General features: G+C 40.5%; 1 protein-coding gene across 1 annotated transcript in view; it reads left to right on the top strand.

The window, feature by feature from the left end:
• The window catches only part of LOC124722628 (KICSTOR complex protein SZT2-like), a 727,281-nt gene that overhangs the window by 78,879 nt on the left and 631,246 nt on the right, over nt 1-17,156 (top strand). Inside the window, exons 9-11 of the mRNA XM_047247762.1 lie at nt 1,604-1,734; nt 3,238-3,361; nt 13,895-14,039. Coding sequence (XP_047103718.1) covers nt 1,604-1,734; nt 3,238-3,361; nt 13,895-14,039 — 400 coding nt within the window. The remainder of the gene's footprint in view (nt 1-1,603; nt 1,735-3,237; nt 3,362-13,894; nt 14,040-17,156) is intronic.

Below are 17,156 nucleotides of genomic sequence, written 5' to 3'. Positions count from 1 at the left end.
AAGATTAAAATTTATCATATTTTTTCAAGCATGATCCCTCCAGCGAGTGTAGTCAGCCATTGCTTGAAATGGACATTCAATCCTGTGAGTGAATTTGATAGCCTAGACCTCTACTGGAATTAAGAACTTAATCAAAATCTGGCAATGATAAACAGATAAATCTTAACTATTTCAGTATAACTGGCACACTGAACTGTTGGCTTGGTCACTCTACTATGGGGTCATAGAATCAAAATTCATAAACTGCCTGTGAACAAGAAGGGCAATTAGGATCCTAAGCAAGGCATGACATAATAGCTCTTGGTGTGAACCAAATTTCAACCCTAAGATAGAGTTGGAACCTGGTTTCTGAAGAAACGCAAAATTATATTACCTTTACCAAATAACATGGGAGTCAGTTTTAAGGACTGTTTTTTTTAACTAGATTTTTTTAGGAATATTAGACAAACACTACAACTAAATGGCTGTACTCTCAAAACAATGGGATTTTCACAGATGCTGTTTGGTTTTACCTAATCATTCACACAAGACCCTGTTACCAAATGAATTACAGTATTTGGTGCAGAATTACATGCAATCTTGAGAGTGTTTGAGCAGGCAACTTACACCGAGAAATTTATCATCAATGTTTTGAACCCATTTATCCACATGTATCCAGCAGAGAAAGAAGTGCAGAACATCCAGGACTCCCTTCTCTACATGCCATAGTTGAGAAGGTACTGTCACTCTACTGGGCACTAGCAGATTAAGGGAGACAAATTAGTTGTTGTAACAGCCAAAGAAGCAGGTACAAGAAATCTCATGGTTGGATGTGACTCCCACCCCCCTTGCTCCTCTATATACCATCCTCTCACTGTTGGAGCAATCATGCATCAATAAGAAGAAGAATGGTTAGAAGTAATGGAGATAAGTTGCAACTTGGAGAGTCAACTAATTGGATGTGGCATACCAGTTTCGAACTACTGGAGTGAGGTGAAGTCCTTAGACAACTGTGAACAGGGCATAGTCTAATAATGGATGGTTTCCTGCTCAGGTAAGAAGCCACTCCATTGTGATATGCTTATGGTGTGCATATTTCAGGTTTCTATGTTTTGACAGACGTTTGAACAATCTGATTGGTTTAGTACATATGTCAAGGCAGATTTTAACTTGCTATCAGGACACACACACACACACACACACACACACACACACACACACACACAATGAGATGTTTGAACAATCTGATTGGTTTAGTACATATGTCAAGGCAGATTTTAACTTGTTATCAGGACACACACACACACACACACACACACACACACACACAATGTTGTAAGTAGGTAGGAAAATCAAGCCATAGTGTAAAATATAAAAGATGTTAAGTCTTATGAAATTCGAGTAACTCTGAAATAATTTAATGACAAAAATATTTTTTGTGTTTTTTGTTCATTTCATATTTTTTCTTCTTATGCATTGAAATAGCAGGGGGTTTCATTTACAAAATGTATCCTGTATAAAGCTAATAGTCATTTTGCTACAATACTGTTAACAAAATCATCATTTTTGTGTCATAGAGCTGTTAACTGTATTCACTTTATTTGTCATATTTTTGTGTTGTCAGGAAATAAACACAGCAGCCTGTATGAATGTCTACCATAATGCATTTTTGACATGGAGCTTTTACACAACTTTTCCTTCTGTGCCATCAAATTACCACTCATCTCATGGAAATGTGCTCATCTGGAATACAAGGTATGTTCACCACATAAAGTACTATGTACTTTTTGATGATGATGTGCATAATTCTAGAAGCCATTTGTTATCCCCAAATTTGTAATGTGAGCGAATCAGATAGTTACATGATTCAGAAAAAGAAAGACCTACAGGACATTGAAAAGGAACAGGAAAAACAAGAGGAAAGTAAATAATGATTTACATTATTAATAGCCAATAAAAAAGGGCCTCATTTTCAGACGAAGTGATATTTTTCTGTACCTCAAGTAGTTTGATATAATGAGCCTTGAGTGTGTCATTGACAGACTATATCAGTCTGGAAATCATTTCTATTCAGCTCCAAAATGAACTTATGTGTTTATGAAAATTAAAAAATATGTCTGTATGATTTTCCTTAATTTCTTCATATTACTCAGTCACTTAAAAACTCCAGGACTATCTACGTTAATGATTCACTGTGTTAATGTTGAAGGCATTAAAACAAATGCAAGTAACCTATTCCAGTGAATCTGTGATGAGCCCTTCAGAATAAAAGTTAAAGTTTGTCATTTACCAAAAGGTGTAGCTTGGCCTATCACCAAATATTTGAAGATGATGTTGAGTCGCAGACAGGGACAGCAAAAACACTGCAAAACATGTAAGCTGTCGGCCAGAAGGCCTTCTTCTGAAATAGACAACATACACATACACATTCATACAAACACAGCTAACACACACGACCACTGTCTCTGGCCCCACCAGCCAGAGATTTTGGACATGTGTATGCAAGCTCTCTCTCTCTCTCTCTCTCTCTCTCTCTCTCTGTGTGTGTGTGTGTGTGTGTGTGTGTGTGTGTTTATTTCAGAAGAAGGCCTTCTGACATAAAGCTTATGTGTTTTGTAGTCTTTTCTGTTGTGCCTGTCTGCAACTCAGTATCTCCAATATATGGTGAGTAGTAATCTGTCCCTTTCATAATACTGATGTTATTCCATCCTGGATTTTTCCATTTTTTAAGAAATATTTGAAGATTGACGAAGTTTCATATTTTAATTTTAGGAGGGACAGAAGGGTATTTTGAAATGATAATCTGCAGGGAAACTGTTTCAGCAGCATTATTGTTTACAGCAATTTTGAGAACATTTTGTAATATACATCCACCCAACTGGAACTAATCATTTTCTTTGCGATTGCTAAAAAGGACTTACTAATTACTTGAGCAATGTTGTTTGTAATTTGTTTAGTCATTCTTTCATTATTGAATAAGATTTTTAAAAAACAGAAAATAATGTAATAGTTTCAGTGTAAATATTTTTTCAAGAACTCTATCAACTGTTGCAGTGGTATGATAATATAGCCTGTTGAAGGAGACAGTTATAAAATTGTGGATGGAGACAGTTATCAAATTAATTAGTTATAAAATTATTGGGATAACTATTTAAGACTATAAAAATTTTCACAACTTGTTGATAATGTGCTATAGAGATATTTTTCTTTTGTTGATTTGAAATAGTAAATTTATTTTGCACTTGTATAATTTTTCAGACCTTACTCTTTTCGTGGGACTGAAGAACCACAGTTACTGCGTAAAAACCAAATGGAAGACAATTTGAATTTGAGCTTATCAGCAATTATTTGCTGTCGCCAAAAGGAAGGATTTTCTATTAGGGTAATTACTTTCAAATATTATAAATTTATCTGTTAATAAAGTAGCATTCCTTCATATGCTACACTAACAAAGAAACCATTCTGCTTTGCCATTTTGCCCAAATGAGAACTGAGGACGATCCTGGAGACTTCAAAATGTTCAGTCAGATAGGAGGGATGAGGAGGGAGGAGTGGAGGGGAGGAGGTTGGTCCAGTGGGAAAATAATTCATGTGTTAATTGCAACCTTAAGAGTTGGGGGGGGGGGGGGGGGGGGGGAGAGGAGGATTTATGTGAATATGGCTGTGTAAACCTTCTGTATTATAGATAAGCCAAAGACAAGATGTTAATTTGTTTTTTGATATCATCAAGCACTTTCGTGACATGTCATTACTAGTACAGAAGACAAAGTTATTTGAAACCAGAAGTAAATGTGCACCACTAACACTAATGTAAGGGTAAATGTCATCAGTAGCAATATAATCTGGGTAGATGTGGGGTGAGGAGGGGGAAGGATTCTGCGGTAGGGGTGAGGGAGATGTTGCACTACTGTGGGGAGTGAACAGGGATGTGGTGGGGACAGGATAGGGCTGCATGGTATAAGGCTGTAGTTTTTGGTGCACAGTGAGTGAAGGACAATTCTCACTATAGAAAATAGTGTCTAAACTTCAGCTTGTGTAAACAGTCTGTAACTGTTCAAGACTGTCATTCTCATCATTTTCCTCTTTGTTCATAAACTCAGCATGGACAGACCCTGAGACTGCAGTGAATGAGAGGAGCATTTAAGATGACTGGTATCATTAATCCCTGGAATGTTATGTGGCCTATCAAAAAGTATAATCAATCAGTTTAAAGTAGGCACTGAATCACAAACAGACACAGTGAAAAGACTTCTAAACTTTGAGATTTCAGAGAGAAAAGTCTTCCACCAGAAGCAGAAGCAGAAGAGCGCGCGCGCGCGCGCGCACACACACACACACACACACACACACACACACACACACACACGACTACTATCTATACTATCTATGTCCGCTCAGGCCCGACTGAGAGCTTTGCCAGCATCTGACATGAGCAGCAATCCATGATGAATGGTGGGGGTAAGAGGAGGCATGGGGTGGGAAAAGGGAGGGGTAGCAGGATAGGCATGGGGGAAGATGTGCTTTTGTTGGAGCAAGCCAGAATGTGGTGGGAACAGGATAAGGCTGCTAGATGCAGAGATTGGAGGCTGTGCTGGGATAGGGGGAAGGGAAGAGACTTAGAGAAGGGGAACAGAAGAATAGGTGCATTGTTGGAATGAAAGACAAGAGTAGTGCTGGGGTGGGAGCAGGGAAGGGGGTGGAGAATGGAGTCTAGTAAAGGTTAAGGCCTGGGGCTTCATGAAAACGAAGGGTATGTTGATATGTTGTAGGGGAGAGTTCCCACCTGTGCGATTCAGCATAATTGGTGTTGGTAGGAAGGATCCAGATCACTATGAAGCAGTCACTGGAGTGAAGCACTTCTTGTTGGTAAGTGTGTTCAGCAACTGGGTGGTCCATCTGTCTCTTGGCCACAGTTTGGCAGTGGCCGTTCATGAAGATGTTCAGTTCATTAGTCTGGTCAATATTTGGGTTTTAAATAAAAAAAGCACCTGATGTTCAAACATGCATTTTTATACATTATTTGATGGCTGTTAGTAGTCACGTTCCAAAAAGTTAAGTGTAATAGGTCTGCAAAGCAGGGTTTGTCAGCTGCAAGGGGATGTGGGAAGGCCTGGTGAAGGCTCTTGTAGAGGTGGTGGATAGTAGTAGTCCAAGGATGGGGCAGGGGGTGAACAGATTGGGGAGTTTTTTGATGTGGTGTGGTATTTTGCATGGTACTCTTTAATTCCTGTAGGGCAAGAGTTCCAGTCCAGGAGATGAGATGTAGTAATTTGAGATTGCAGAACAGGAGAAGTTTATGGATGGAGAGGAAGTGTTGTAAGGAGGTTTGGGCCTGATTTACAGGGTTTTACAGGACTAGGTTGGTAAAAGCTATTGACTGACAGAATTTGAACACAGAGGAATTGTGGAAGGAGGGGTTCCAGTCAGAGATTCGTAATATGATTTTCAGGCCATTGACAAGATTCCATGAGACAGACGATAAAACAGGAATAGTGCATGGGACTAGGGTCTGCCTGGGGATAGGAAAACATTTCTGTATTGGCAAAGATGGAAGGAGCAAGGGTCAGCAGTGGAGGATAAATAAATGCTTATTAAAAATATGTGGGGAAAAGAAAAAATAACAAAACAATGAGGTGGGTGAGGTAAGGGGAAAAAGGTGGGACCTGAAGGAGTGAAGCCAAAAGTGAAAGACAAAAACGAACTAGAATCACCCTAAAAACACATTGAGATCAAAAAGAAAAATAAATAAGAAGACGATAATAGTGGGATGCAGGTTGGTGGGGGGATATGTGTGAAGAAAGGGGATAGGAGGTGTGACTGTATTAAGTGTGTCAGTATGTGTGTGCTGGACTAAGGGAAGAGGAAATTAAAATACATGAGTATGAGGGAGGAGAAGTGATCAATTTTGTGTAGAAATAATTATATCGGTGATAAGACTTTGGGACATAAGATGCTACACCAACAATACATGTGGTCATATAGCTGTGTGTTGCAGATGGATGAGACTGTCAATACAGTGTGGCTTGGAAGTAAAGGCATGTGCAGTTCGGAATGCGATAGAAAACACCAGAAAGTAGAGAAACAAAAGGATGGACATCGAGTATAGTAATGTGTTACAGAATAGCAATAAAGAAAAACAGCACTGGATTGTGGTATCGAAGGAACGCTGCTAGTCAACATCAAATAATGAGAAGTCAAAGATAAAAGGACCTTCTTCACGTATAGAAGACGTGCATCATGTGCGCTCACGCGCGTGCGCGCGCGCGCACACACACACACACACACACACACACACACACACACACACACACAGAGCATTACTCACTCACACATGGCTGCTGTCTACAGCCGCTTGGGCCTGACTACACCTGCACATGACCTGAGCACAATCCAGGGTGGGTTGTTGGGGTAAGGAGGAGGCAAGGTGCACGGAGGGGGAGGGATAGCATTTGGGGGGGGGATGTTGTGTTGCTGTTGGAGTGGGGAGGGATGCGGAGTGGGCAGGATAGGGCTGTTTGTTGCAGAGATGGAAGGCTGTGCTGGGAGAGGAGGTAGGGGAGAGAGGAGAGGAGAGACATAGAGAGGAGAAAAGACTAGCAGGTGCATTGGTAGAATGGAAGGTGTGGGTAGTGCCGGAATGGGAGCAGAGAAGGGAGTAGAGAACAGGGGCTAATGAAGGCTAAGCCAGGGGTGTTAGGAGAATAAAGGAGATGTTGTAGGGAAAGTTCCCACCTTTGCAATTCAGAAAAAAACTGGTGTTGTTAGGAAGGATAAGGGTGGCATAGGCTGTGATGCAGCCTTTGAAGTGAAGCACATTTTGTTGGGCCAACATGTTCAGAAACTGGGTGGTCCAACTGTCTCTTGGCCACAGTTTGACAGTGACCATTCACACAGACAGACAGCTTGTTAGTTGTCATGACCATGTAGAAAGCAGTACAGTGGTTGCAGCTTAGTTGGTAGATCACATGGCTGCTTTCACAGGTAGCCCTGGCTTTGGTGAGATAGGAGATACCTGTGATAGGACTGGAGTAGGTAGTAGTTGGAGGATGTATGAGGCAGGTCTTGCATATAGATATACTGCAGAGGCATGAGCCGTGAGACACGGGGGAGGAGCAGAGGTGGATTAGGGATGGACAAGGATATTGTGTAAGTTCAGTGGGCAGCAGAATACCACTGTGGGAGGTTCAAAATGGTTCAAATGGCTCTGAGCACTATGGGACGTAACTGCTGTGGTCATCAATCCCCTAGAACATAGAACTACTTAAACCTAAGTAACCTAAGGACATCACACACATCCATGCCCGATGCAGGATTCGAACCTGCGACTGTAGCGGTCGCGCGGTTCCAGACTGTAGCGCCCAGAACCTCTAGGCCACTCCGGCCGGCCACTGTGGGAGGGCTAGGGAGGATAGCAAGGAGGATGTTCCTCATTTCATGGCCAAAACGAAAGGTAGTTGAAACCCTAGCAGAAAATGTGTTTCAGTTGTTCCAGTCCTTGTTGCTACTGAGTCACAACTAGAGTGCTCCTTTGTGGCAGGGCAGTGGGTCATGTGGAATGTGGTAGGTGATAGGGGAGATAAGTTATGGGAGATCTCTTTCTGGACAAGGTTGGGAGGGTAATTATGATCTGTGAAGGCCTCAGTGGGAACTTTGGCGTATTTGAAGAGAGAATGCTCATCACTACAAGTGCAATGACCATGGGTGGCTAGGCTGTATGGAAGGGACTTTTTGGTATGGAATGGGTGGCAGTTGTCAAAGTCAAGGTATTGTTGGTAGTTGGCAGGTTGATGTCAACAGCAGTACTTGTGACCACCCTTGAGTAGTCACATGATCTAAAATCTAAGCTACAACCATTGTGCTGCATTCTACATAGACATGACAACTAATGAACTATCCGTCTTCATGAACGGCCACTGCCAAACTGTGACCAAGAGACAGTTGGACAGCCCAGATGCTGAACATGCTTACCAACAAGATGTGCTTCACTTCAGTGATCGCTTTGTAGCCATGTTTACTAATAACATGTGTAAACAGAGCATTACTGCTCTGTTTATGCATGTTGTAAGTGTGTGTACCTTTAAAAGTCGTGTGTGTTGTACTGGAATTCATGGCATGCTCTACATATGAGCCCCGTCCATTATTGAAGCAATGACGGATGTGATGTTATGGCCCAAATTATTTGAACCATAATCTGTGAAGATGGTCATGTCTGAAACCAGCCAGTATTTGGGTTTTAAATAAAAAAGCAGCTGATGGTCAAACATGCATTTTATATGTATTACATTTACCACACCCTCAGAAACTCCATCCCACCTTACAGAATCCAGAATGTAAATAGACCTGGAAAACTGTCATGAACCTGCCCTGCAAAAGCCTCAGTCCCACAGAAGTTTCAGTCCTTTCCTGAGGGCTTACCTTTTGCGCCACTCCCAAATTCAATCATGCTGGACTTGTTAATAAAGACTTTTCCTTCTCCCAGTTCCTACTTTTACGCCATCAACCTTACTAGACAGATTCAACCCAAAACCAATACTGAGCCCCACCTGAATCAGTTAACTCCTTCATCCAACTGTGATGTACCTCCGTTGCCCCCAAATCACCCAATGTTAAGATTGCAGAATTTCCTGACCTCGTACCTTGCCTCACCACCATTCCCCGATTCCCTCGAAATGGAAATCAACCTTACATCTGCAGAAAGAACTGTGCTCCACCACTTATAAGATGGTCACAACCTTATAGTCCTACGTGCTGTGGTTATGAACAGCAAGGATTAACTTGGCAGAGGGTCTCCACCAGCTGTCAGATACATCCACCTACAAACCCTGCTGCAGTACACCATTCCAGAAATCCAGCAGGAGCTTCAGTCCCTCTTCAAATTCTCAAGTCCATCCCAGAAACACTCCCCTAGGTCTATTTATGTCCTCACTCTCACCACTCTCCACAGTTCTACCTTCTAACTGCTCTCTACAGTCCATAAACCCAACAACCCAGGATGCCACATTGTGTCCAATTACTATGCCTCCACTGGGAGACTGTCTGCTCTTGTGGACCATAACCTATCCCCCTGAATAAAAGATATGCCAATCAATTCCTCCATGAGCTTTCCACAGTTGCTGTTCCTTTACCACCTGGCACCCTGCTCACCTGCTCATCACTTTTGGTGCTACTCCCTCTAGACTAACACCCCCTTGCCCATGGCCTTGCTATTATTGAACTCAAACTTTCCAATCACCCAACTACTCCAAACCTACAACCTGCTACGTTGTTACCATGACCAACTATATCCTCTCTCACAATTACTTCTCCTTTGAAGGCACAACTTACAAACAAATCCATGGTACAGAAATTGGACCTGAGTGATACCATTCTATGCCAGCCTCATCATGAGCCATTTACAGGAATCCTTCCTAGCCACCCAGAATCCCAAATCTCTCATCTTGTTCAGATTCATTGATAACATCTTCATGATTTGGAGCAAGGGAGAGGATACCCTATCCACATTCCTCCAGAACTTCAACACCTTCTCACCCATTCACTGCATCAGGTCCTCCTCAATCCAAGAAGACACCTTCCTTGATGTTTTCGGCCAACTCAAGGATGGATACGTCAGTACCTCGGCCACATCAACCTACTAACCCTCAACAATACCTCCACTTTAACAGCTGCCACCCATTCCATACCAAAAAGTCTCTTCCAGCCTAGCCACTTGTAGTTGTTGCATCTTTAGTGACAAACAGACTACATCTACATCTACATCAATACTCTGCAATCCACCTTATGGGCTCTGTATGAGCACTAACTTCTCATCTCTTATCTTCGTGGTCCTTATGCACAGTGGATGTTGGAGGCAACAGAATCATTCTGCAGTCAGCTTCAAATGCCAATTCTCAAAGTTTTCTCAATAGTGTTCCTCAAAAAGGGTGTCACCTTCCCTCCAGGGATTCCCATTTGAGTTCCTGAAGCATCTACATGACAGATGCGTGTTGCTTGAACCTACCAGTAACAAATCTAGCAGGCCACCTCTGAATCACTTTGATGTCTTCCTTTAATCTGACCTTGTACACATCCCACACACTCGAGCAGTACTCAAGAATATGTCGCATTAGTGACCTATATGCGGTCTCCTTTACTGATGAACTACACTTTCATAGAATTCTCCCAATAAACTGAAGTCGACCAATTCACCTTTCCCACCACAACCCTCACATGCTTGTTCCATTCCACATTGCTTTGCAATGTTATGCCCACATATTTAAATACATGATTGTGTTAAGTAGGACACTACTAGTGCTATATCTGAACATTACTGGTTTGTTTTTCCTACTCATCTGCATTAACTTTCATTTTTCTACATTTAGAGCTAACTGCCATTCACCACTCCAACTACAAATTTTGTCTGAGTGGTCTAGTATCCTATTACAGTCACTCAACTTTGACACAGAGCCATACACCACAGCAAACAACTGCAGATTGCTGCCCACTCTGTCTGCCAAATCATTTGTGTATGTAGCGAATAAGAGCAGTCGTAACAAACTTCACTGTAGCACTCCTTCGTACCTTTGTCTCTGATGAACACTCGCTGTCAAGGATAACATACTGGGTTCTATAACTTAAAGAGTCTTTGAGCTACTTGCATATCTGTGAACCTATTCCATATGCTCATACCTTCATTAACAGCGTGCAGTGGGGCACCGAGTCAAATGCTTTCCGGAAATCTAGGAGTATGGAATCCGCAGTTCGCAGTATATCGTGTGAGAAAAGGCCAAGCTGAGTTTAGTATAAATGATGCTTTGTTCAACCATGCTGATTCATGAACTTAAACTTCTCGGTCTCAAGAAAATTTATTATACAGAATGAAATTTTCACTCTGCAATGGAGTGTTCACTGATATGAAACTTCCTGGCAGATTAAAACTGTGTTTCAGCCCGAGACTTGAATGCAGGACCTTTGCCTTTCACAAGAAAGTGCAAATTTATTGTATTCAAACTGAGAATATGTTCAAGGATCCTGGAGCAAACCAATGTTTGGGATATTGGTCTGCAATTTAGCGGGTCCATTCTTGTACCCTTCTTATACCCAGGAGTCACCAGTGATTTTTTCTAATTACTTGGGACCGTTATACTGGCCTACTAGATTGCCTTATGTAACACGACTGGACAAGTGGGTTGGGCACAGTGGTTCCTGAGAATAGTCTTCCAGATTGCCTTATATAATATGACTGAACTTTACATCACAACTTGTTGTACCACATGTTGACTATCTTACTACAGTTGTTTTTCTACAGTATAGCTTACTTTCTTAACAATTTAATGGCTTTACAGTACTTTTAATAATTGATGTAATAGTCAAAGCTTTACCCAGTACAGGCGAATGAAAGCTCGTGCACCTGCCACTCCCCATCCACATTCCTAGCCCCTAGCCTGGACACCTGCTGCCTCCCGCTGACTCACTAGCTACCTATCGCCAACTTCTCCTCCTGCTTCCTTCTCCTTTCTCCCTGTACCCACCCCATCCGACACAACCCACACATCCAGTCCACCTGTCGAACTGCAATCTACAATTCTGGCATTGTGTGTCCAGCTGGCACATTGTAGGTGTACAGGTGTGTGCGTGTGTGCGTGTGTGCGTGTGTGTGTGTGTGTGTGTGTACATTTGTCACTGATTGCCTGTCATTATATGGCCACGACCGTGCATTTTTGATCTATGATTATTGTAAAATTTTGCACGAGTTCATGTCCCCTACCCTGCTCTGACCTTATTATCAGGTAGTTTTTGTCCCACAAGTATGTACAATTGTACATTTATTTTCTCCTTAAACTGAAGATGTATGTCAGATGTACTTACAGTTACGTTAGACTTTAGTTTGGAACTCTTCAAACTAAGTTTCATGACAAAATGTTCACATTAAAACTTTTCTTTAGTTAAGTAATGTTAACTTGGTGCAATGTTGACTTGAAGAGGGGTTCCTTTACACTTGGAAGTAATCCAGTTATAGTGTTTTAGTTAAAATGATATTATTGTAGAAAACATGTTTGACATTGTATTGTAGTATGTGTTGTCATTTTATATGAAGAATTTATTTCTGAAAAATGTAGCCACTGCTTGGTTATTCATTTATCAAAAATTATCACTTGTGAAAATGCATTTTCATTCTTCTTCTTCTTATTTGTTTGTCCTCTAATTCTCAAAGATTCAAAACTTTCAACTGTGTTAACATATACTTTTCTTACATATTCATAGCCATCTATGATAAATTGATATTTATAGCATTGTCATTACTTTTGTCAAACCTTAGCAGCAACAAATAAATAGTCAAATGATTATACCTTTGGATTCCATACATTGAAATCCATAGAATGGTCAGTTTAGATCTGAACATTTGGATTCATTACACTGAAATCTTCAGTTCAGATCTGAACATATGATCCAGGGAAAAACATTCCTTCATCTGGAACTTAAAAACATTTTGAAGGTGTGAGAATAGAATAGAAAAGGAAGAATTATGTCAATATAGGAACTATTGGGTTGGTGCACAATTTCATAGCATTTTTCCATAAGTTTAAAAAACGCATCAGATGCACGTAACAGAGACTTCAGTCATCAACAGTATATTTACAACAGTGTGCCAATGCTGGGGTAACTTTTTGATTATACAGCTGTTGAAATAAAATGGTGTTCAGCTGAAGAACTTGTCAAGCCATCTTCATAGCATATTTTCATCCAGAAAGGAAGTTCCTTGAAGGTTGCTTGATAGAGAGCAGAAAAGGTGAAAATCTGAGAGTGCAAGTTGAAGTGAATAACGTGGGTGCGGAATGACTTCCCAACCCAACTCCTATATAGTGTTTTTTGTCAGTCTAGCAGAATGTGGGAGGGCATTATTGTGGAGTAGCATCACTTCATGCAGTCTTCCTGGTCGTTATTGTTGGATTGCATCTGCAAGACATCTCAGTTGTTGACAGTAAATGTCAGCGGTGATGGTTACACCTCAGAGAAGCAATTTGTAGTACATTGCTGTTCCATCAGATGCAAAACATTATCTTTTGTGGATGTTGCAGGTCTTTGTAGGGGAACCTGCTGCTTTGTTTGGGCTCAGTGATTCCTTTCTTTCCCTTATAATAACATAAAGACACCTTTTCTCATTACCAGTAATGATACAGGATAGGAATGATCAATGTTGTTCACAAGCCAACTGATAACGAGCAAGCAGAGATGTGCATATGGCCACCGCCTGATTTTTTTTAAAAGACCATGTGTACCCATACACCTGATTTTTGAACCTTGCCCATTGCATGCAAATGTCGTACAATGATGGAATGATCACAGTTTATCAAATTTGCTAGTTCTTGAGTACCATGATGTGGATCATTGTGGCTTAATGTGTTTAAATGATTTTCATCAGATCCCAAAGGTCTTCCTGAATGTGGAGAGTCACTAATATCTAAATGATCCTCCTTAAAATGAGAAACCTGTTTTCTTGCTGTGCTCTTTCCAGTGGCATTATTCCCATATATGGTGCAAATATTTCTGGCTGCCTCTGCTGCTGTCACCCCTCTATTGAACTCAAACAGAAGAATATGTTGGAAATGTTCAGATTTCTCAACTGGGCACTCCATTTTGTAGCATCCACAGCTCCTCTCATTATCTCCAAATGAAAGTGTGTAAACTGAAATAGCAACAGTGAACTACAAATAGACAATGACAATCAATAAATAAACTTATAGAAACCAGGATAGCGTGCAAAACAAAAATTCTATGAAGTTATGCACCAACCTAATATATCAGCATTCATCTCAAGACCGTTAGAGTTTATAGACACACTAAACCAAGTGTGCTCTGTGTCCTGTTTCATGTAAAAGTTAGTAGACTCCCATTCTTACCTTTTATGCTAAATTCTGATTTTTGTTTTCAATTTTAGGCAATTAACATCTGTGAAAGTCATTTGGAGATACATCTTGTTCTTCCATGGAAAAACTATATTTATCTTGAGTACGTCCTCACTACTCAGTGGCCTATTAGTCCAGTTACGAGCACACCTATACATTATCGCATTAACATTGAAGGTAATTGCCTTGTATGTTTTACAATCATTGTTTTGTAATACAACATTTTCTTAATATTGTGCATTTCTTAAACACATTGCATAATTAGTCAGACCATATACTACTGTTATGTCTCATATGTGTCTGTTTCTCTTTTTTATTACTTTATCTGTTGTTAGTCTTTTATGTTAATTACTGTATGAAGATAAGGTACAGGCTGTTTCATTATGTAGACGATTTACATAATTTTATTTTGTTTCTTAATATACTCTGTCACAAATGACAGAGAGTTGCATTGAAATGGTACAATGTTTTTGAAACTCTTATTTAATACCTTCACTTTTGCTGCTATGTATCAACTTGTGTATAAAAAAGGCTTAGTGGAACACAATGTTGGACCATAATGCTAACATTTTTTGTATTTTAATTTTATTAATAATACAGTTAGTGCTTGGCAATACCTTGCGTTGCATTATTAGTAAGTTTTCTTGATGAATGGGGGACCAAGACAATCTTTTCACCTCTTGTGTTCCTTGTATCTGTATTGGTCATGGAGTAGTATGTTGAGGAGAGTCTACTACCCACCTGCTTGCCACTTCTGTGTGGTGTTACAATGCTACTTGAAAATTCACACATCTGTACATCTTGCCACATTCAAGAGGTTTTGCAAATTGTGGAGAGTATCCTTTGGTTTACTAACAGACAGGTAGGCTAGGACTGTGAACCACAACAGTAATGTATGAGAGAGAAGAGTTGGGGAGGACTGGAGAGAAGGCAGAACAAAGAAAGATAAGGGTTTAATGTCCAGTCTACTATGTGATCATGAGAGCTGGAGCACATCCTCAAATTGTGTAAGGATGAAGTACGATGTCAATCATCACGATATTGGCAGTAAGCAATTTGAGGAACCCTATGGTGCACATGAATCTGGATGACTAGATGAGGATTTGCACCACCAACAGTATCCAAGTCTCTATCGAAGCCTAGTAATATCTATATTGTTGCCCCACTGTTCACTTTTGCATATTTTGGGTCATCTATTATCTTAATAAGTGCAGCATTTGTGCTGTGGAGATTATGAAAACTGGATTCATGTTTACCATATAGATTCAGTTGCTTAAGTATACAGTTAACAATATATTCCAAGACTTTGGATACAGCAGGTTAAATGGAGGTCCTCTGACTTAGTCTGTTGGGGGGGGGGGGGGGCGGGGCGGCTCCCTCGTTGATAAATTTCCTTCTCAGTAGGTCATTATTATTATTATTATGGTTGCTTACTTTGCTTCTTCCGGACTGTTTTTGCTCACTCATTTTGGCTAACTCAAATTTGGTCCCTGCTTCTGGGTGTGACTGCCATTCTTCCAATTTTACAGTTGTGTGGACCATGAAGGGAATGTCACCCAATGTTATCCACATTCTGCCCACTGTGCAGTCCTATATTAAGCACCTCTGCTACATCTGTATCTACATCTATATACATTACAAGCCACCACATAGTGCATGGCAGAGGGTACCTTGTATCACTGCTAGTCATTCCCTTTTCTGTTCTCCTCATAACTAGAATGAGAGAGAGACACCTGTCAATATGCCTCCTTACAAACCCTAATTTCTCTTCTCTTTGTGTTCCTTAAGTAAGATGTGCATTGGTCACAGTAGAATTGTTTTGTACTCAGTTGCAAATTCCGGTTCTCAGAACTTTCTCAATAGTGTTCATGCAAAGAACATTGTCTTTCCCCCAGAGATACCCATTTGAGTTAATGGAACATTTCTGTAATACTTATGTATTGATCAAACCTACCGGTAACAAATTAGCACCACATCGATGAATTACTTCAATGCCTTTCTTTAATCCAACCTGGCGGGGATCCTGGACACTCGGTCAGTACTCAAGAAGGGGCTACACAAGTATTTTATACATGGTCTCTTTATAGATGAGTTACACATTCCTAGTATTCTGGCAATAAACGATAGTTGCTCATTCACTTCCCTACAATTGACCTTATTTGCTCGCTTCATTTAATACTAGCCGCGTGAAGTGGCCACGTGGTTTGAGGCGCCATGTCATGGATTGCGCAGCCCTTCCCACTGGAGATTCGAGTCCTCCCTTGGGCATATGGGTGTGTGTGTTGTATCAGCATAAGTTAATTTAAGTACTGTGTAACTCTAGAGACCAATGACCTTAGCAGTTTGGTTCCTTAGGCATTCACACACATTTGGACATTTCATATTGCTTTGCATTATTATGCCAAGATTTTTAATGGATATGATGTGTCAAGTAGCACATTGCTAATATTGTATCTGAAACCTACAAGGTTGTTTTTTCTACACATCTGCATTATCTTCACATTTTTCTGTGCTTAGAGCAAGCTGCCATTCATTGCACCAAATAGAAATCCTGTATTGTCATTCTGTATCCTCCTACATTCATTCACCAACAGTGCTTTCCTGCACACTACAGCATCATCAGCAAATAGTCTCAGATTGCTGCTCACTGTATCTGTCAATCATTTATGTTTATGGAGAACAAGAGTGGTACTATCACACTTCCCTGGGGCACTTCTGTTGATACTCTTGCCTGTGATGAACACTCACCATCCAGGACAACATACTGTGTTCTATTACTTAAAAAGTCTTCAAGCCATTCACACATGTGATAAGCTATATCATATGCTTGGACATTTGTTAACAATATGCACTGGGATATTGTGTCAAATGCGTTTCATAAATCTGTGGATATGGAATCTGCCTGATGCCCTTCATCCATGGTTCCCAGGAGAAGAGGGCAAGTTAAGTTTCACATGAGCAATGCTTCCTGAATCTGTTCCCATAAGTGGACAGAATATTTTCTGCCTCGAGGAAATTTATTACTTTCAAACTTAAAATATTCTCAAAAATTCTGCTGCAAACTGACATGGAGGGTATTGGTTTGCAGTTTGGTGGATCTACACTTTTACCCTTATAATATATGAAAGTCACCTGTGCTTTTTATATGTAGCTTTTGCTAAGTGAGAGACTCATGATAAATACAAACTAGTGAAGGGCCAGTGCTGGAAAGTTCTCTCTGTAAAGCTCAATTTGGATGCCATCCAGACCTGGTGCCTTATTTGTTTTAAACTAGAATTTCTGCACAATCCTAAT

This window comes from Schistocerca piceifrons, chromosome X (genome assembly GCF_021461385.2).
Source record: "Schistocerca piceifrons isolate TAMUIC-IGC-003096 chromosome X, iqSchPice1.1, whole genome shotgun sequence".
Taxonomy (NCBI): domain Eukaryota; kingdom Metazoa; phylum Arthropoda; class Insecta; order Orthoptera; family Acrididae; genus Schistocerca; species Schistocerca piceifrons.
The sequence above is the reverse complement of the archived record's forward strand: the minus strand, read 5'-3'. Positions and strand labels throughout refer to the sequence as shown.